The 22,535-nt window shown below is 41.5% G+C and overlaps 1 protein-coding gene across 3 annotated transcripts in view; it reads left to right on the top strand.

Moving 5' to 3' along the window:
- The window catches only part of CDKAL1 (CDK5 regulatory subunit associated protein 1 like 1), a 654,128-nt gene that overhangs the window by 90,364 nt on the left and 541,229 nt on the right, over positions 1–22,535 (top strand). For all 3 annotated transcript variants that reach the window (XM_008146133.3, XM_028152333.2, XM_054721432.1), the window contains one exon: positions 20,507–20,591. In XM_008146133.3, the coding sequence (XP_008144355.2) occupies positions 20,507–20,591 (85 nt within the window). The remainder of the gene's footprint in view (positions 1–20,506; positions 20,592–22,535) is intronic.

Genomic DNA, 22,535 nt, shown 5'->3' with positions numbered 1-22,535 from the left:
CATAGTCCAGGAGCCCTCAGGGGCGGGAGGCGACCCGGTGATCAGGGGAAGGCGATGCCCCATCACACCTCTGCTGCTGCCACTGCCGGCAGTGCAAGCCTCGGCTGGCCCTGCTTACCTGAGCCTCGGTGGCCCGGGGTGGCTGGGCAACCACCATCCAAGGCTTGTCTGGGGACGGGCCCGGTCTTGCCACGCACCTGCCGCCCCGGTGGGGATGAGAAGACTGGGCGCCACCATCTTGTGGCTGTGGGTGCCACCATATTTGAGGGCGGGGCAGTTAATTAGCATATTCCCTCCTTATTGGCTGTGGGTGCCGCCATATTTGCAATGGTGTGAGGGTCAATTAGCATATTACCTCTTTATTAGATGGGGGATGCGGGGGGGGGGGGGGGGAGAGAGAGAGAGAGAGTGCCAGAGATGGAGACAGATAGCTATGGGAGAAACATGGATTGGTTGCTCTTGCATGTGCTCCAACTGTGGATTGAACCTGCAACCTTGGTATGTGCCCTGACTGGGAAATGAACCTGCCACCTTTTTGTATACGGGATAACACTCCAACCAACTGAGCCATCTGGCCAGGGCAGTGGTATTGATTTTTTTTCAATTTTTCTTATTAGTTGTTAGTATGCACAAATGTAATTGATTTTTGTTTCTTGATCTTATATTCTGTGACCTTGAAGAACTTACTTATTAGTTGTAGGAATTTTTGGTAAATTTCTTGGGGTTTTCTATGTATATAATCATGTTATCTGCAAAAAAGGACAGTTTTCTTCTTTTTCTTTCTACTTTGTGTGCATTTTTTTTTTTCCTCCTTCATTATGCTGTCTCGACCTTCCTGTACTATGTTGAATATGACAGGTGAGATCGGACATCTTTACCTGCTTCCTGATCTTAAGGGGGAACGAGTTCAGGCTTTCACTGTTAAATATGATGTTAGCTATAGGATTTCCACAGGTACTCTTTATATGTTTAAGAAAATACCATCTAGTCCTAGTTTTCTGAGTTTTAAAATTTTTTAAAAATCATGAAATGGGTATTGTATGCATTATAGGTATTTAAAAGTACTGTGGGGGAAACTGGACTATTCTTTTTTAGTTGGAAATAAGGTAGTGTGTGAATAATAGAATGCTAAAATCTGAATGCTATGTAACATACAGTACTTAAGCACCAAGCACATTACCTGGCTATCAATCATTATCACTTACTTTTCCAGATGTAGGGAAGGATTCGTGAATATAATTACATGTGAATATTCGTTGTTTTCTCTTTGGCTTTTAAAATAAATGTTCCTTTAATATAAGCATTTTATAAAGTATCACTTTGTCAGTATCTTTATTGGTCCTGCCACTGACATTGTTCCCCTAACACTGACCTTTAATTTCCTATTTCGGGAAAAAATACCTCCGTGTGAATAGAGAGTCATTCTCCATTTTTCATAGTGCTTTTATGTGAAGACCCACGTCCTGAGTGGTTCAGGGTTCGGGCTCTGGAAGAGGGGCTGCATGCAAATGAAAGAGACAAGACAAGAAATAATAATTTGGAAATTGGGGGGGGGCCAGGCGGGAGTCCAATGCAAGAGGAAGGACTCTGTTTGTGCTCAGGCCTTGCCATCCTTTTATTCAATTTGGGATTCCCTTAAGCAGACAATTTCCAGTAACAGACAGACTATCTTATCAGTAAGGATTTGCATGACAATCTGGTGGGGAAGTTGCTTCAGCTACCATTGTCTCGACTAAACAGTGGGTGCATAGCTCTGACCATTGCCAGGGCTCAAGGGTCACCAGCCTTCCAGGTTCCTTGTCCACACCTCTCTGCTAGTGAAGACAATGGGCAGCTTCCCACACTTTTAATTTTTTGGTAAGTTTTTGTGGCAACTATATATTCTTATGTTGCCAAGCAGCCTACTTCTTCAGTCTCTCAAAGCTTATAAGAAGGAAGATAAAAATGGTGTTTACAGAAAAGTTGCATGAGCAGTACAGAAAATGTCTTTTCCTATTTCTAAGCCATTTGATAGTAAGCTGTTGATTTGATGCCTTATCACCCCATGTGCTTTAGTGTCTGTTTCCTATACAGTTATTCTCCTACAAAACCCCAGCACAGTCTTCAAAACCAGATAACTAACAGGCACCACTCCCATCTAATCCTCAGACCTGGATCTGGTTATTTCCATAATGGCCTTTATAGCAGTGGATCCATTTTGGGATCACACTTTGCATTGAGTTGTCATGTCTTTTTACGACTTTTAATCTGGACTAGTTTTCCTCTCCTTCCTTGCTCTTTCATCTTTGACATTTTTGAGGATTGCAGGCCAGTTATTTGAACGATTGTCCCATGATTTGTGTTTGTCTGATATTTCTCTTGAGTAGGTTCAAGTTAATGTGTCTTTGGCAGGAATGTCTTAAAAAATGATGCTGTTTCCTCTCAGTGCATCCTCTCAATAATAATAATATATCCCATTATTGGTGATGTTCACTTTGATCAGTTGATTAAGGTAATATCTGTTGAGTTTCTCCAATGTAACGTTATTTTTTTCCAGTGTAGTTAATACGTATTTTGTGAGAAGGTTCTTTGAGGCTAGGTAAATTTCCTGTTCCTCATCAGATTTTCATATCTTCCTTGAACTCCTGGACTTGGCACCTCTGCCTCTCTGCAAAGATGCCCTCCTCACCTCTCCTGGACTCCAGCACAGGGCCATCTTCCTGTGTGCATACTTTCATCACCCCATTTATGCTCTGACAACAGACATTAGGCCACTGCCACCACCTGCCCCCTGTGGGTGCCTTCTTCACCTCCCTTGGGCTTGGACCCTGCAGCCCAGGCTGCCCTTTGGTGCACAGGCCCATTCACTGTGTTCCAGCTCTGCTACCCAATGCTCAGCTGCTACTGCAGGGATGTTCTCGCTTTGCTTGGATTCTGACACCCTGAGCTGGGCTGTCTGCCTCGGTGGACACTCTCCTGTGGTCACTCCAACTCTCTTTACTGCTTGAGCACTGATACCCTTGCCGAGTCACCCTCCATAGAGATGCCTTCCTTAGTCTGCTCATGTCTTAAAGACACCCTCTCCCTTTTGGATGGGCTCTTCTTAGACTGCCACCCACCATTCCACAGCATGGATGCTACCCCACCTGATGGTGCTATACTGAAATGGTACAGACGGTGGGGAGGGTGAGGGGAATCCAGTCTCCTCTTAGTTGATATATTCTACTTCAGTCCCTGCTCTTTGTGATCTCACATCTTCCTTGTACTTCATAGCTCTTTTCATGGGGAGCAGTTAGATATAATTTATAACATTCTCCATGTAAAATTTAGTTTCTTTAGAGAAAAATAGATGACTATAATCTATATATATAAAAGCCCAGTGACTGGAACGGCGGAGCAACCAGAACAACCAGAACGACCAGTAGCTGTGATGCACACTGCAGCAGCCAACCAGCCTGATTCAGGCTTTGATCGCCCCGCCCCCTCCAGCCGGCCCCACCCCCGATCAGCCCCCAATACCCTGATCTGGGGCGGGATGGTCGGCCAACCACCCACGGCCCCTCCCTCCTGCCAGCCCAGCCTGATGGGCCCCCATCAGGGTGGGCCGGCCAGACCCCACCTGTGCACGAATTCATGCACCAGGCCTTTAGTCCATATAGATAAAAGTCTAAGCAATCGTTTGACTGTTTGACCAGTAGCTATGACATGCAATGACTACCAGGGGGCAGATGCTCCGATTGGTAGCTGTGATGCGCACTGACCACCAGGGAGAAGATGCTCCAACGCAGGAGCTGCTGAGTGACAGTAACTTTGCAGAGTGCCCTCTCGCACTCCAGGACTCCTCGGGGGATGTCGGACTGCCGGTTTCGGCCTGATTCCCGCAGGCCAGGCCGAGGGACTCTGCCTGCCGGAGGGACCCCTCTCACTCTGCAGATGCCCTTTGAGCTCCGGTGCCGCCCCAGGTGCAGTCAGACGGGGAGGGACTGCTGAAGGTTGGCTCCAGGGCGTGTCTGACCCATCATGCCCAGTCCCGCCCCGCCAGCCACCTTCTAATTAATTTACTTTCAGTGTGCATGAATCCATGCACCGGGCCTCTAGTCTGTGAATAAATGCACAAACTTTGTTGTTTTGGGCATCATGAAAGAAATCATCCCTGTTCATGGTAGTAAGGACAGCCCACATCACAGCACTTAACATCAAAGGGAATTCAAAGTGCCTCGGCTCAGTCTGCAGAGCCAAGACCACCCTGGCCCTGCTTCCTGGGATTCGGTTTATGACAATTCTTTGCTTGTCACAACATCTTTCCTTGTTTCCTCATCCATGAGTGTAAATACTTACCTCATGTGGCTCCTAGATGAGAGAATGTATTTGAAAATGCTTTGTAAGTGTAAAATGCTATGCAAATGTTGTTATTTAGTTCTAATCTATTGCATAGTCAAATTGAAATTTATAGGAAATCAATTCCAGCATTTTAATTGTACTTCTGACTTCTAGGCAAATTCCCTCTGATTCATAAGACAGAGGTCAGTGTAGTTTTTGCTTTTCACAACCACTTTAAGTCTATTGTCTGTCACCATTACTCAGTTAGGCAAACACTCCTCTTTGAAGTCCTGCCCACCCATCATAGCTTTGTGACATACTTCCATCTTCTTGATGATTTTTATCCCTGATACTCCATTGCCTGTTGTCTGTCATCTTTGGTGACATGGGTACCCTTGATCTTTGTGAGTCTTTTCATGCACTTACAGTTGCTTGTGCACAGTTCTGCTTGCATACATCACTGGATAGGTAACTGAAAGTGAACATGTCTAATGCTGAAGTTACACTTTTCTCCTCTGACCTGCTTCTCCTTAGCTGTGCCACTCTTTGGATTAGCTTCTAGGTTAGAAACCTTTATTCTTCCTGCTGTCATTTTCCATATGTAGTCAGTTACTAAGTTCTTTTGTTTTTACAAAAACCTCTTTGCCACTTGAGGCTTTGTTTCCCCATAATTAACAGCCTACCTTTGCCCTATGTTAGCTAATCTCTGAACTGTCGAAATAGCCTTCTTCAAGGTCAGTGTTAGAACCTTGGACCAGGCTTGCCAGGTCCAAGCCTGGCCCTCTGTTGAATAATTGGATGAAGAAGACCCTTGGGGCCTAAGCCAGCTCCAAGGAGCCAGCCTGTCCAGATGAGCCAGTCAGATGAGACAGAACATGTCTCCGGAGGCCTGTAAGCACCTCCAGATGGTAGGGATCAGCTTGGGGAAGAAATGCCTTGTCAGGCCCAGACTCATGTCGGGAAGCCTCTGGAAACCAGGAAGACCTGCTCTCTAGAGCATGTGTGCCAGTACCTAAATATAGCTACTGCTAACATTTTGGTGCATTTCCTTCTAACCTATTTTTAATGCATAGGGTTTTGTTTTTTCTTTTACTTCTCTATAATTATAGCTATATGTATAAATTGCATAATCTCTGTTAGATGGAAAAGACATTTTCCCAGGATATTTTTGTAAATACATTCTTTTTATAAGTACTAAAATGAAAAGTTGCTGCTGTCTTTGTTCTTGTTAGAACAAGAAAATCCTCTGGAAGAAATACCAGATTCTCCATCAGAGTTTGACCCCAGCTTCTGGTGAAAGCATTTATCTGGTGTTAACTTTTGATTGCTGACAAGGACTAATCTGTTTGCTTCCTCATTTGGTCTCCATTATTCATTAACATGCTGTTCTGCCACCCTGATGTTTGCTTCTTTGTTTACTCATGCTTGCTCTTTGTTTCTTTCTCTTCTCTCCTTCTGTCCTTCTATCCATCAATACATGCATTCACCCATTCACCCATCTACCCTTCCACCTGTCCACCCACCCATTGACAATCAGAACATATCCTTTTCTAAGCCCTGTGCTCATCTCTGGGGATTTGAAGACATTGAGGGACTCATTTTAAGGGTGGGACATACTTATGAATCTTTGCCAGGATATGCCACAAGCTCATCTGTAAGCAAGGAGAAGTAGTGCCTTACTCTTTCTGAAGAACTACAGTAGAGAAGGCTTCCTAGAGGGGGTGATATGTAACAGCTGAAAATGGAGAATAGTAGTTTTCTAGGGTGGATGGGTGGAAGAGACATTTAGGCAGACGGTAAAGAATGAAAACAGTGGTGATGGTGTGGCTCAAGCTTATCTCTTGTTTTTTGTTTTGTTTGTTTCTAAAACAGCTTTTTTGAGGTAATCACTCTCATACTATATACCATTTAAAGTGTACAATTCGGTAGCTTTTAGTATATTCACAGAGTTGTGCATCCATCACTACAGTCAATTTAAACCATTTTTATTACCTCAACTAGTCTCTGCATCCTTTAACCGGTACCCCTCAGTCTTCCTAGCCTTCCCAGCCCTAGGCAGTCACCAGTCTCCTTTCTGTCCCTTGGACCTTTCATTTAAGTGGAATCATACAACACATGTTACTTTGTGACTGACCTCTTTCACCTTGTTTTCAAGGTCCATCAAGCATGTTATCAATATTTCATTTCTTATTATTGCCTAATAATATTCCTTTGTATGGATATACTACATTTTATTTATTCATTTATGAGATGATGGACCCCCCAAACACACACACACACACTTTTTGGCTAAGATAATGCAGCTATGAGCATTGATGTACAAATGTGTTTTTTTAAAAATATTTTTATTGATTTCAGAGAGGAAGGGAGAGGAAGAGGGAGATAGAAACATCAATGATGAGAGAGAATCATTAATTGCCTGCCTCCTTCACACCCCGCACTGGGGATCGATTCCACAATCCGGGCATGTGTCCTGACCAGGAATTGAACCATGACCTCCTGGTTCATAGGTTGATGCTCAACCTCTGAGCCACACTGGCTGGGCAATGTACAAGTTTTTGTGTGAACATACATTTTCAGTTTTTTAGGGTGTATACCCAGGAGAGGATCATATGTTAACTCTTTGTTTACCAATTTGAGGGATTCACAGACTCTTTTCCCAATCAGTTATACTATTTTATATTCCCATTAGCAGTGTAATTCATGGATGGATAAAGCAGAGAGGCTAGGGAGGTAAGAGGAAAATAGGAGAGTGAGTCTGTTGACACCATAAAGAAAGGAGTGTTTAGCTATCTATGGCATTTGGGATCGGTTTCCACAATGAAAGTGTTTTTATGAAAATAGTGAGTGGTTGAAGATCTTCACCAACATGAAGTGCTGGAAGAGAGAATGGGAGGTGACAGAATATGTATAGATCTGGTACAGGGATAGTTTTTTTAAGATGTTTGACTATGGAAGGAAGTACAAAATTGGGGAAATGTTAGGAAGATTAAGACAAGCTACTAGTACATTTTTTGCAATTGCTTTTTTACTTTGGGAAGACTTAATTTTTGAATTGGTTTAAAAGTAAGAAAATCAGTTGTACAAATGAAAATCTTTCTCTTACCTCTTCTATCAATTCTGTAGTTATTCCTCTCCCCAGTCCCAGCCATTTTATTTGTTTTTGATATACACACACATAATTTTTTGTACAAATAGAAGCAAAGGTGAAAATTTATTTTAGAGTTTCTGTGGTAGCATAGTGTATGTGTATTTTCGCGTCTTAATTTTTTTTCTCTGAAAAATATGTCTAGAGCTCTTTCTTCATTAGGACTTGAGGTTATTCATTCTTTTTTTTTTTTTTTTTGAGCAGCTTTATAGGAATCTCAATTCTGAATATACTAAAACTAGAGGCCTGGTGCACGGATTCGTGCACATTGAAAGTAAATTAATTGGAAGGTGACTGATGGGGCGGGACTGGTTGAGACAGGCTAAACATGCCCTGGAGCCAACCTCTCATGGTCCCTCCCTAGCCGGCCACACCTGGGGTGGTGCCAGGGCTTGAAGGGCATCTGCAGAGTGAGCAGGTTTCCTCCAGCAGGTGGGGGTCCCTCAGCCTGGCCTGTGGGGATTGGGCCAAAACCCGCAGTCCGACATCCCCCCAGGGGTCCTGGAGTGCGAGAAGGCACTCTGCAAAGTTGCTGTTGCTCAGTAGCTCCTGCGTTAGAGCTTCTGCCCCCTGGTGGTCAGTGTGCGTCATAACTACCAGCCAGTCAAACTCCCACCCGTGGGGACAATTTGCACATTAGCCTTTTATTACATAGGATGCCTTTAACCAGTCACCTTTTATTCTAACAAACAGTGCTGCAATGAATTACCTTGCACATGTGTAAGTCCTATATAATAAAAGCCTAATGTGCAAATCAGCCGAATGGTGGTACGACCTGTGGAAGACTGGTGGATATGATGTGCACTGACCACCAGGGGGCAGACACTCAATGCAGGAGCTGCCCCCAGCCTACAGGCTCCTGGCTGTCAGGCCAGCTGGCGAGCGGGCGGCGGTGGGGGTGGGGCTGGCGAGCAGGTGGTGCCAGGCTGACTAAGGCAGGTGCCAGTGGGGGCCCCCTGATCACCCCACCGGTCGTCCCACAGATTGGCCCTGATCGCTGGCCAGGCCTAGGGACCCTACCCATGCACAAATTTCGTGCACCGGGCCTCTAGTATGTATATAGTAGGCTAAATTCTCAGAACTTCTTGGTCAGAGAATGTGCATTTTCCTTTATGGTAGGTATTGCTAAATGGCCTTCATAGGTGGTTTTCTAGTTTGCATTCCCACCAGCAATGCAGGAAAGTGCCTGCTTCCTCACAGTGACATCAGTGCAATGTTTTCAAACTTATGTTTTTTTGACAATATAAGAATTAAAAAATTGTACAGTTTTTTTCCCTTAGTGCAGTTTTAATTTTTATTTATTAATAATGGGGTTGAATATCTTTTTTTATGTTCAAGAGCCATGTGTTTCCTTTTTGTGTGCACTCTCAGTTCATATTCTTTACCTACTTTTTTTTTAGGGGGGGGAGGGTTAGATTTTCGTTTTTCTCAATTTTGGAGTTTTATTATGCCTGAGGGCCTGAAGGCTCAGTGTGGCAGGAACATACATACAAGATAGGCCTGGTGAGCAGTGGCTCAGTGTAGAGGTGTGGTGACCAGCTCATGAAGTGCCCGATAAGGTCCATTTGGTGTGTATATTAGCTCTTAGTTTATAAACCTATTTACATCATAGAAGTAGATGTCCTATTATGGATTCTTCAGACACAGTAACTTCTGAATAATTATGTGTCAGGACCAACAGAGCAATTTAATTTGGAAAGAGGACAGGGGAATATTAGCAATGTTCTGTTCTACACAGTAAGTAAAGGTTTGTCTTGCACTCTGATTTAGATTGTTGCCAGGCCTACTTAGACATGTAATTAATTTTCAGTAGTTACTGTTAGAGTTCTCCCAGCTTTTATTTATCACTTAAAAGAAAAAATGTTCTTTTCCCTCTGAACAGTGAACAGAGTTCAAGCTGACTCATGGTTTCATTTTATCTTTGCAAAGCGCTCAGCAGGACTACAGGTTTCTCCACAATCCAGAAGCAGAGCATTCCTATAAAACCTTTCCTAAGCCGACATGGCAGAAAGCGAAGAAGCAGTTACCATTGATTTATATGGAAAAGTTTTTTAGTTTTCCGAGATCCAAAAAATAACCTTCCAATTCATATCAGTTAACATACAAAGCCTAAAATAAAACCGCATTTAGTCGAAGCAACAGTGTGCTCTCGATGTTCGGGGCACTGCCTCACTGCATCACAAATGCTGGACACTGTTTCCACTTCTTTTGTAAAAGTGGAAATCCTCTTTGAACAGGTTTTAATGTAGGTCTTTTGAAAAAGTAAAGTGGTGTAACCAGAACTTTCAACAAGCAGGGGATGCCTGTATTTTTAAAGAACAAACTCCTGTGAGTAATCTCCAAGAGTAAGTGCTTCCCTAGGAGCTTCTGTGTTCCACTTCATTCAGAAGCACGCCAGTACTCCCCAGCACTCAGTAGTGGGGGGTCAGTTCCTGTTCTGAGTATTCCAGACTGGGCCCTGCAGATGTTCTTTGTCTGTCAGACTCTGTTTCTCCTTTCCCTTTTCTCTTCTCTTCCTCTTTCCTCTGTTTTGGTCCCCTTCTTCTCCTCATCCTCTCAGTCTTCCAACCTTAGTTTACTAAAAGGAGAATGCTTTCTCCTGGTTCACTTTAACTGTTTTTGTAAAAAGGTTTTTTTTGACTCTGGTTGGGTAGCTCAGTTGGTTAGAGCATTGTCCTAATATGCCAAGGTTGTGGGTTCAATCTCCAGTCAGGGTACATACAGGAAGCAATCAGTGAATGCATAAGTGGGACAACAAATCGATCTTTCTCTCTCTCTTTCTCTCTCTCTCTCTCTCTCTCTCTCAAAATCAATAATAAAAAAAAAGATTTTGAAAACCTGCTTACTCACTGTTGTGCTTTGCACAGTCCCTATATAGAACAAATGAAAGGTAGACAAAAAAAAAAAAAAATACATTGACCAGAATTTGTAATTTTAATTTAGCCTTTACTGATTTTAAGAAATTATTTTTAAAGATGCACCTTAAAGGTGTTTTTAAATACTTTTATTAAAGCTTACTCTAGGGGCAAGTGGAGGGAAAATAGGGGACATCTGTAATAATGTCAATAAAAAATAAACTTTAAAAAAAGCTTACTCTATTCCCTGAGTTTTTAGTAGGCATTCAGTGATTTGTATTAATATAAATACACACACAGGTATGAATTAGCGTAATGGACGTTTGTTCTGTGATAAAAGACCCCCTTTCCTACCAAATGCTGTCGGGTCCAAAACAATCAAACATTTCCCCATCTTCGTTGTGCCCTTAGTGAATTTTATTTATATCCACATGTTTAACTGCCTTACCTAAATCTTTGGATAGACTCCTCTTACTGTTTTATGCTGTTCCTCGCGTTGACTTCCAAATGGAACAGTTGTATAAGATAAATGTTTTGTTCTGAGTAGTGTTGCTATGCACCATGCCCATCTCTTCCATAATGCCATGATTATGCAGAAGCCTGCAGGGTGAAGTGGAGATTGGTTGCTGTGAGAGTTAGCTTGTGCTTTGGAGTGAGGATGCTGCATCATTATTAATGCTCCCTTTACTTGCATGTCTCTCACCGATAACAGAAGGCCAAGAGCTGACATGTTCAAGATCTTGGAAATGTTGGAAATAGCCACACAGTTCCTTTTCAAGCCTGCTCATTAGCCTCTTTAGAAATATCATGAGGCAACCTCAAGGCCACGTAACATTTCTATATTTTGTTTTTAGATATTGTCTGCATTATTTTTGATCAAGAGGCGAAGAGCCACTAATGAGGCATTCTAATTTCCTTAAACTGACAGTCCCTGGAGTCAGTTTGTCTGGGTCTCTAATCCTGGCCACTGTCTCTCTGTGTGATTTTAGGCAAGTTACTTTTCCTTTCTAAGCCACAGATCCCCCTCCCACCCCCACCCCATAAAATTTGAGTAAAAATGAACCCACCACAAATTTGGAGGATTAAATGGAAAAAAAGGATATGATGTGCATGACTCATTGCTGGACACATAATATGTACCCAGTAATATCAGCTATTATCATTATTGCTAATCAGATTTTTATTACTTTAGGTTTAAAAGTAATTTATGTTGTGTATATAAAGAAATAGTTTGGAAAGTGAATGTGATTCGATTAGAACAAATAATAGTTTGTTTTTCTATCCCCACACTCAAAGTGGGTGGTGTGCCAATGACCATCATTTCCTTGGTCCAGTGAGTACAAAGGCTCTAGCAGTGGGGAGAAAAGTCCCTTAGAAAATGTATATCAGGCCAGTTTTTATGATGGGTCACAACAAGAAAATAGTGTATGTTCTCGCTTTAAAATGAAAGAACACTTATTGATGCCAAGCTCTGTGGAAAAGGAAACATTAAAAAAAAAAAAAGTAAAAAGTTTGATTAGTTTTCGTAAGTGAACAAAATCAATACCTGCTTTTAATAATTAAAACAATACAGAGGAATATAAATAAAACATTGATGTGTTCCTTCTCAGGATTAAATTTTATAAAATTATAAAAGTAATGTCCATGCAATTTAAAAAAAGAAAAGAGAAAGAATGTTAGATGCACACATGAACACTATATTGGAGGACAGCTGAACCTTCATCTTACTTCTAAGGATGGACACCTCCAGCAATTTCATATGTATGCTTTTAGAAATCTTCTTTGCTTACAACAGAATTTCCTTTTTCTCTTTTCCTTTTTAAACACAAGTGAAATATGAGACCTACTCTTCTGCACTTTGCTTTGTTTTACCTGATGTAACAAAGATTATTATAAATTAGTACTTACAGATTTATCTTGCCTTTTTAAAACAAATAAATGGTATTTTAGCTGCAGTCTCATAATTTATTTAGTCAGTCTCCTATAATCAACTTATAGGCTTTCTAGGTCTTTTGCTTTAGTAATCTTCAGTGAGAATTTAATAATTTATGTGTACAATTATATATATTTTTATATCTATATATGTATGTGCATATACACTGAGTGGTCAGATTTTTATGATCTCTGAATGCATAATAATCTGGCCACTCAGTGTGTGTGTGTATGTATGTGTGTGTGTATTAGAGGCCCGGTGCATGAATTCGTGCGTGGATGGGGTCCGGCCAGCCTGACCAGGGGGAGCTGGCCTACCTGCTGGTCGAACTCCTGGTCGAGGGGACAATTTGCATATTAACCTTTTATTATATAGGATATACACTGAGTGGCCAGATTATTATGTGTTCAGAGATCATAATAATCTGGCCACTCAGTGTATGTGTGTGCTCATATAAATATGCACGTGTATGGTGCAAATATGCTACAACTGTGTAGGAGAAATTCCAATACACATTTAAGTTTTTAAAAATTGATTTTAGAAAGAGGGAGGGTGAGAGAGAAAGAGAGAGAGAGAGAAAGAGAGAGAAAGAGAAAGAAACATCAATGTGAGAGAAACATTGATTGGTTGCCTCCTGCATGTGCTCCGACCTCGACCTGGGATGGAACCATAACCTGGGTATGTGCTCTCTGATTGGGAACCGAACCTGCCACCTTTTGGTGCATGAGACAATGCTCCAACCAACCGAGACACCTGGCCAGGGCAGCATCTGAATTTTTGATAGCCATCCCTACATTGCATTCCAAAGAGTTTCCTATGTCGCCTGCCATCAGCAGAGGAAGAGGTTGCCAGTTCCCCATTCCTTTGCTAGCTTTCGGTAGTATCCTACTTTTTATTATTTTCCAATTTGATATGAGAATGTGGTATCTTATTTCATCTTCTGCTTTAAAAATTCAGTAAGATCGATGTGAATCAGGATAAATTCCTAATAGATCAAAGATCTAAATGTTAATCCATATGTGTATTAGGAGAAAATATGGGTACATTCCTTGGTAACTTGGGAGTATAGAAAACTTTCTAATTATGACTCAAAATCCAGAAGCAATAAGAGGAGAAGTAGATAAATTTGATATCCTAGAAATAAAAAAGTATGAAGAAACTATAAAAAAGTAAAGTGACAAACTGGGGAAAAATATTATAACTAATATCTTAGGCAAGAAATACTTTCTCATATATAGTATGTTTATGTGTGTCACTAAATTAAAACTTGAAATGAAAATGACTGATAGAAAAGTGAGCAAAAGATATGAACAGACTGAAAATTGGAAAAAAACAAACCAAACCCTGCAAATGGTCCATAAACATATGAGAAGATACTCAACTCATTCATAATAAGAGAAATGCATGTTAAACCTCACCCGGCTTTCTGTTTCTCACCTGATTGGCAAAAGTCCACAGGTTTGATAGCACACCCTGTGGGTGATGCTGTGGATAACAGGCAGTATCTTGCATTGCTCATGGGAGTGCAAAGTGAGACACGCCTTAGGGAGGAGAATGTGACAGTATATAATGCAGTTACCTATGAATTTATCCTTGACCCGTCAATCCTGCTTTTTTGGATTTGGTCCAAAGATAATCTGGGAAGAATATAGGATAATATATGCACAGTGATTTCATGGTAGCACTATGGTTTGATAATGAAAGACTAAATAATATCTTGAGGTCTAGATTCCATCGGGCTAGCCTCAAGTTTGTAGCCTTCCAAACCAGTCCTGATATCCCAGCTCAGGCATTGGCAGTATTTTGCTAATGTGCAGATGACTTTCAGTTAACAGTAGTGCTGTAGGCCAAATCTCAAAGTAGGTAAACGCCTTTTTTGGGTCCTCTTCAAGTTTGTGTCTCTGCGTGTGGTACTTTCTTACTGTCTTTTCCTTCCTTGGTCCATTCTTGTCCATCTACCTCGTCCATCTTTCCCTAAGGGCTCTTCTGTAATATTGTTTCTTCCTCCTGGACACTGGAGAATCTGCCATGAACGCTCTGATTAAGGCAAGACCATAAGATGTTAACCTTTTCTTCTCAGATATTTAATTCAGTAACCTGGTAGTATATTGGGTGATGAGGTTCTGGAAAGACAGGTTTTTCCGTATTTCTTGTTTGTTTTAGATGGTGCCACTCCAAGACGACATGCTAAGTTCACTTATTTCTTCTGTTTCAGCTTCATTTCACTGCCATCCTCCCTCTCATGTTAATGTTTGAAGTTGGGATACCTTAAAATTCCTAAGGACATGAATGTAAAGTCCCACTCTTCTTGAGGAGCTGTTACTGAGTTGAAAGTGTTTCTTGTAGTGGATGGCATCTTAGATCCCAGGGAATGTGATCATAAGGGGACCAAAAATATGAACTCAGCGTTCTTTATTGGCAAATAGCCATGCATGATATTCCACCTCACTTCCCTTCTGTAGTGAGTTTGTTTTCTATGAAAAAGGGCCTTTGCTCGGTGATTGTGGGTTGGCACAGAGCAAGCAGATACCAGCATTGAGAAAGGAAAAAATCTGGATGGTCATTTTATTTTTTTGTTAATGATACTACTTCTTTGGATTTGATCCAGAGATAACCTGGGAAGAATATAGATTGATATATGCACAATGATTTCATGGCAGCACTATGGTTTGATAATGAAATACTAAATAGTCATATCTTGAGGTCTAGATTGCATCTGGTATTTATAGAGTTATCTTTCCTGAACTCTCAGCATTTAACAAAATTGTTTACTCCTGTTTCAAATACTCTCTTCTCTGGATTTCAATGACATCATGTGCCTAGTTTTTATCCTCTTATTGGCTGCTCTTTTTCAGTGTCCTTTCTCATCTCAACTTTTCTACCAGACCTTTGAAAGACCCAGTCTTCTACTTTTTTCTCTCCTTTCTTCCCTTCCCCTCCACCCCTATATTGTCTCCTTAGGTGAGCTCATCCATTCCTATAGATTCAGGTATCTTCTATATGGTTTTGATTCTCCCATTTGTGTCTCATATATACAAATGGCTGATTATTATTTCTAGTTGGATATTTAATAGGGATCTCAAATAAGCATGTCCAGAAGACCCCCTATTGATTCTCTCATCCCTAAATCTGTTTCTTTGTAAACCTTTCCTGTCTCAATAAATGGTACCGCAAACAACTGATGCTCAGGCCCAAATACTTCGCATGTGCTTAGGAATCCTACTTGATTACTTCTTGTATGACTCACATCTATTCTCTCACTGGGTTATCTTGTTTCTACCTTCAAAATATGTCTCCATTTGCTTCTCACTCTTGCCATGCCATAACCCCAGCCCAGGTTACCATAGACCAATGTGTCAGCTTCCATCTGGTTATCTTGCCTGTATTTTTTTCTTACTGCTTTTCCATTTGCCCTATCTACAGTCTTCACAGTGCTTCCAGAAGGGGCTTTCTGCAGTAAAAATTAGCTCATGTTTGAAACAATTGCCAGTGTAATCTGGTTCCTGCTCCCTGACCTTTCTCCTCCTGTTCTCCCTATGTCCAGTCACTCCGTTGATCTCTCTGTTACTAGAACATGCAAGCTTGGTCCTCTTTCTAGGCCTTTGCTTTTGTGGTATCTCTCAGAAAGCTCTTCCCATCCTTGCAGATTCTTTCCCATTATGTAAATCCCAGTTCAGATTTGAACTTCTGAGGGAGACTTATTTTGACTAGCAACACCCCCACCCTAGTTATTCTTTGTCCATTACCCTCTTTTATTGTGCTAATATCATTGACTGAAATTATTAGCTTGTTCACCTATTTTTGTTTTTTATCACACTTCCTCCTTAAGACTGTAAACTCCTTGAGGGTAGAAACTCTTGCCATAGCTATATCCCCATAACCTAGAATATAGCCTGACACACAGTGAATCTTCATTGTGTTGTGGTTGTTGACTGACTGTTTTATGCTTATAAGTAGAACAATCTTTTGAAAATAGTAAGTAAGATACATTAACACAAAACTAAGTTAAGAAATAATTGGATAAGAAACTGTGTTTATTGGAGGAGAGACTTCTCTTTTCTGGGATAGTTACTATTCAGTTAGGTAATTTTGTGGGCATTTTGGTATATTCACAGGTTTTCTGTTGGTTGTAATTACTGGGTCACCAGCGTAGTATTCACTTTATTTTGAAAGTCAGCACATCTCAACATTGACAGAATTCCAGATCAAGTGGAATGATTTGCCTTATATATTGCTGAAGTTCTCCTTGAGCAGCTTTTGTTGAGATATGTCTGGTGGCTTTATGGTGACTGAATAGAAGAATGTACCATGATACCAACCTGGCATCTGGCACAAGTAGTTCTTTCTTTAGGTTTTTGTTTGTTTGTTTTATATATTTTTATTGATTTCAGAGAGGAAGAGAGAGGGAGAGAGAGATAGAAACATCAATGATGAGAGAGAATCATTGATCGGCTTCCTTCTGCATGCCCCACAGTGGGATCAAGCCTGCAACCTGGTCATGTGCCCTGACCAGGAATTGAACCATGACCTCTTGGTTCATAGGTCAATGCTCAACCACTGAGCCATGCTGGCCGGGCTGTTTGTTTGTTTTAAATAAATCCACAGTCTTTATATTTTTGCCATTAGCTTACAGATATAATACATTGCTCATAGTTTTGCTTTGTCTTTCAAAATTCCACATTCATTTAGTAAATTAGTGAGTACTCACTATGTACCAGGAACTGTCATAAGTGCTGGGGATATAGCTATCCTATCTAATAATAGAGTAATATGCAAATTAACCATACCTGCGGGACAAAATGGCGGCCCCCATAGCCACAAGATGGCGGTGCCCAGTCACCTCAGCCCCGCTGCTGGAGTGTCTGGCCTGTCTGACCAACAAACAGAGGCCGGAGAGCAGGGCCTGGCGGCGTCCTTAGCACGGCAGCAGAACGCCGCCAGGCCCTGCTGACAGAGGCCGGAGAGCAGGGCCTGGTGGCTTCCTTAGAGCAGAGGCAGCGGAAACACCCCCAGGCCCAGCAGACAGAGCCCAGACAGCAGGGCTTGGGGGCTTCCTTAGTGTGTCCCTGTCGGCAAAGCCCCCAGGCCTGGCAGACAGAGCACACTGCAGGGCATTGGGTCTTCCTTTGCATGGCGCATGGTAGCAGCAGGCAGAGAGCGGACAGCACGGCATGGGGGCTTCATCTCCATGACTGCAGGGAAACCTCCAGGCCCTGCAGAGAGCAGAGAACCATGGGGAGTGGGCCCAAGCCATCAGTAGGACATCCCCTGAGAGATCCTGGATTGTAGAGGTTGCAGGTTGGGCTGAGGGACCCCCGTGCACGAAATTCATGCACCGGGCCTCTAGTCCTATATAATAAAAGGGTAATATGCAAATGGACTGAGCAGTGGAACAACCGGTCACTATGACGTGCACTGACCACCAGGGTGCAGATGCTCAACGCAGGAGCTGCCCCCTGGTGGTCAGTGCACTCCCACAGTGGGAGCGCTGCTCAGTCAGAAGCCGGGCTCACATCTGGCGAGCACAGCTGGACATCCCCCGAGGGGTCCCAACTGTGAGAGGGCACAGGCCGAGCTGAGGGACCACCCCCCCAAGTGCACGAATCTCGTGCACCAGGCCTCTAGTGAGTATGATAAAGTGTCAGCTCTAAATTGTTGATAAATAAGTTGTTGACTTTCTTTAATCTTATTTTAAAAAATTAGCATGATCTCAGAGCTTTAGGAAGTTGGTAGAAGTGCTATAGGTATGTAGTCTCACACATTATCCCTCTGTCATCTTTCTTCTTGAACCTCTTTGTATACTGTTTAGTGTTCCATGGTTACTTGAATGTCTGTTCTGTGCCATTACTGTGTTAGGTCCTGGACATTCAGATAAAAATGTTGTGTTCAGTATTTCTTAACTAGTAATAAGTACAGGCTGGAAAAATGAATTATTTTAATACAGAATTATGAAGTGCCAGAATGCTTTATGCAGTCTACTGTGGGAATGCAGAGAAGAGGCATCTAAGAGACCTTCTACTGAAACTGAAGGTAGATGGGCAGGTGAAGGGCTATCTGAGTTGCCATTCTGAAGAAAATAAAGGTATCCTATGCAGATGGCATAGCACAAGGTTTAGGAATTTCAGGTGGTTTGGTGTGGCTGGAGAGACAGATGAATTTAGGGAGAAATGAATATTGAAGTTGGGGAGAAATGAATATTGAAGTTGAAGATCTGGATAGGCCTTGAATATCACTGTGAAATCATTGGAAGATATCAAGAGTGCTACAGTCAGATTGATATTAGAAGAGTATTTTTCAGATGGCGTTGTGGGGAATCAATGCTCATCATTTCCAAGTTTGAGCAGGGAAGTGACATAATCAAATTTATGTTTTATAAAAAGGCCACTCTGCTGTTGAGTGGGACATATACTGTGGTGGTGATGGTGGGGGGATGAATAGGTGGAGTGAGATGAGTATAGTAATAAGGAACTTCCCTTGTCTTTTTAGCATTTCAAGAATTTTTGGATCCTTATAGAAACATTTTATCATTTTTTATAATAAATTTTGGGCGAAAAGTTTTTGCCAAGTTACTAAAGCTTTGCTGTGCTCCCCCACTCTCTCACGTAATGTTTGCATGTGTAACTCCCTTCTAGTGTGGAGGTTGTACATACAGGTATCCCTTAGTCCTCTTAGTTCTTCATGTCTTCTGACCTCAGCTTTGGTTCTTACTAAAATACCATTGAAGGTACTGCGGTTTTCAATATTGGTTTTCCTTTCATTGTGATAATCCTATTTTAAAGTGTAAGTCCTTTTAGGCAGCAAGGTAGTTGGAATAGCGTCAAGCTCTTGAGGCATTTATAAATTCACTAGTGACCCGGTACACGAAATTCATGCACATTAAAAGGGAATTAATTAGAGGAAATATTTTAATATTGCTATTTGCCTTTTCTCTATAATGGAAGTGTCAGAGATGAAAGAAAATTAGTAAAATCTATATGAAAATCTTCCTCCTGTCAGAGTCTGGAAGAACCAGACTCACGAGAACCAGAGTCAAGTCCCCACCCACCCATGTGCGCCTCGAAATCGTGCGAGACCCAGCCCTGCCCAGCCCCAACCCCATTGGGCTAGATCCAGACCTGGCCAGCCCCACCCCTGTCAAGCCCTGCTGGGTGGGGGGGCGCAGCCTTAGGTCACCTGGCCTGGCGCCTGGGTGGGGGGCATGCCTTGAGGTCTCCTAGCCCGGGCCAGGGGGCGTGGCCTGAGGTCACCCGTCAAGCCCTGCCAGGCGGGGGGCACAGCCTCAGGTCCCATGGCCCAGTGCCGGGGCCTGGGGCATGGTCTCAGGTCCCCTGGCCTGGTGCCGGGGCCAGGGGCATGGCCTGAGGTCCCCCGTCAAGCTCCACCTGGCAGGGGATGCAGCCTGAGGTCCCTTGTCAAGCCCTGTTGGGCAGGGGGCGCAGCCTAAGGTCCTCCGTCAAGCCCCGCATGGCAGGGTGCGTGTCCTCAGGTCCCCCAGCCTGGTGCTGGGGTGGGGGGCGAGGCCTGAGGTCCTCTGTCAAGCCCTACCAGGTGGGGGACGCAGCCTCAGGTCCCTGCTGATTGCTCATTAAGGCTCATTATGGGAACTCAGCCTCTGCTGTGGGCACAGCCATCTTGTGTTATGGGATCCCCGCCTCCGCTGTGGGCACAGCCATCTTGTTATGGCATGACAGTCAATTTGCATATTCCCGCTTTATTAGATAGGATGTCCATAAACATAATGGGTTTGGGTGATTAGTTGCACTGCTGATAAGTTTATTATAGTATGTAACAATATCTAATCAAAATGTTGAGAGGAATAAAAGCCTCAATTTAAGGTTAGTCTTTAATGTTTTCAAGGAAGACAAATTATATTTTTAATAACTTCTCAAATTGAAGAGTGATAATACATGTGCTTGAAAAATATTACCATGCAGTCCCAAAGGGGCAATTTCCTATTCAGAGGCAAGTTTAGGACAGTTTCACTTATTAAATACTCTCAAATATTGAAAATACAGGAAGCAAATGCTGATCCTCTTGATATTTTAAATGAAAAGATAATAACACAGGTTATACATTTAAAATATCTATTTCTCATGAATATTTCCACATCACAGTAGTTACCTACTGTATTATAATTGCCTGTTTACTTACCTCTCTTCTCTACCTTTCTCTGCTTTCCCCCAGCAGTCCCAGTGCCATCTAAGTAAGCACTTGGATATTTCTGACCGATTAAATGGGACACTTTTTTCTTTTTTTTCTTTTTTTTAACAGAAAATGCATCAGACGCAGATTTATGGCTCCTGAATAGTTGCACTGTAAAAAATCCAGCGGAAGACCACTTTAGAAATTCAATTAAGTAAGTAGAAGTTAATTTTTTTACAAGTGAGGTAAGAGTTGATTTAAGGAAATTAGGTTTTAAAAGATTGCTAATCATATCAATATTCGGTATGCATCAAAAAAGTATGAATTGGATTTTAATATATTGTTTTTGCATTTATCTTTTAAAGAAAGAAACTTTAATGTAGACTTTTCTAATAGGTGATTTGTATATTTGTGAAGTTAGCTAATAGGTAATTGGAATATTTGTTAAGTATTAACAATGTACTCTTCTCAGGCAATCCATTCTGTACTTTCCGAACCTACCCAGAGCAGGCCTTAGCCTCTTTCTCTCCCATGCCCATTAGCACTGTCCTAGGTGCTAGTAATGCAGGGGAAATACCGGTTGTTGGGGGAGATGAGCATGTAAGCCCTTGGTTCTTGCTTTGTTCCCTCAAGTTTAAAGTGAAAGACTATCTTTTGTTCACATGTGCTCTGAATTTTACCCTACCCACCTTCTTAGAAATCTCATTTTATAAACTATTTCCTCATTCTCCTATGTTTTCAGTCTCTGCAGTCCCAGTGGAGTCTCTTCATTGACATTTAAATATGGTCAGTTCTAATCACCCCATATATCCATTTTAGCTATTGTCAGATTTTTCTTCTTGCCTTCCCAGCCAGACTTGAGATTCTTCACCTCCTAACTTCACTCTAAAACTCATTCCCCTCTCCCCCCAAATTGGTTTTGTTATGAAATATACATATATAAGATTTATGAAACCTATAGTTTAAATAATAATAATATTACCATTAATATGTCCACCACCCAGCATAAGCAATATGTTGTTGTCAAGACCTTAGAAATTCTCGTGTGTCTCTCTTTCAGACACACCCCTAAAAAGAAAATTTTATCCTGGTTTCTGTGTGTCATTCCATTGCTTTTATTAGCAAATTTATCATCTGTTAAGTATATCTCTAAACAATGATTGTTTAGTTTTGCCCTGTTTTAGATCTTATTTATTGGACTTAAACTGTTGGTGTTCTGAGATACTTTTCCTAAGCAAACCCATGATTTATCCATGTTAATGGATATAAAATTATTCTGGTCCCTTGTTGCATCAGTTTGCCACAATTTATCCATTTTATTATTTATAGAGTTGAGTTTTTCCAGGACTTTGCTTGTATGAATGAAGACTGCTGCTATGAATATTTTGAACATGGTTTCTGGTGCACATGTGCAAGAGTTATTTTAGGATGTGTAACTGGGAGTTGAATTATTGGGTCATGGATATGTACATAGTCAAACTTTAATAGATAATGCCAAACTCTTCCCAAATGCATGTGTCATTCACTCCCACCAGTAATGGATGCGAGTAGTTGTTTTCAATTCATGCTGATACTTGATATGGCCAGACATCTAACTTTTGCCAATCTAGTGGTGGAGATGGTATCTCAATGTGGTTTTAATTTGCATTTCCATGGTTACTAATGATGTTGAGCATCTTTTATGTTTATTGGCCATTTGGATTTTTCTTTTTTGTGAAATGGCTTTAAAATCTTTTTCCTGTTGAATCGTCTTTTATTTATTTGTGGGAATATGTTACATGTAGACTAGATACTAATCCTTACATGTTACACATGTTGCAGATATCAATTGTGGCTTATCTCTTCACTTTCTTTAGTGCTGGAGATAAATTTTGGTTTAAAATTTATATCTTTTCCTTTGAGTCTATGCTATTATTGTGTAAGAAATCTTTCCTTACCCTGAAGTTAAGATATCCTCCATTATTTTCTTCTAAAAGTCTTATGGTTTTTACTCCTTGCACAGGTTTATAATCTGTCTGGAGTTGACTTTTTTGTTTGCTTATATGGTGCTAGAAAGGGGGTCCAGTTTATTTTAAATTTCAAAAAAGTTTTATTATTTTTCATGTAGGATCTAAGTTTTTCCAGTATCATTTATTGTTTTGTTTTTGTTTTTAAAAAA

The sequence above is a fragment of the Eptesicus fuscus genome, chromosome 9, assembly GCF_027574615.1.
Source record: "Eptesicus fuscus isolate TK198812 chromosome 9, DD_ASM_mEF_20220401, whole genome shotgun sequence".
In the NCBI taxonomy this organism is placed as follows: domain Eukaryota; kingdom Metazoa; phylum Chordata; class Mammalia; order Chiroptera; family Vespertilionidae; genus Eptesicus; species Eptesicus fuscus.
Note: the sequence above shows the minus strand (reverse complement) of the source record. Positions and strands in the feature narration are given on the sequence as shown.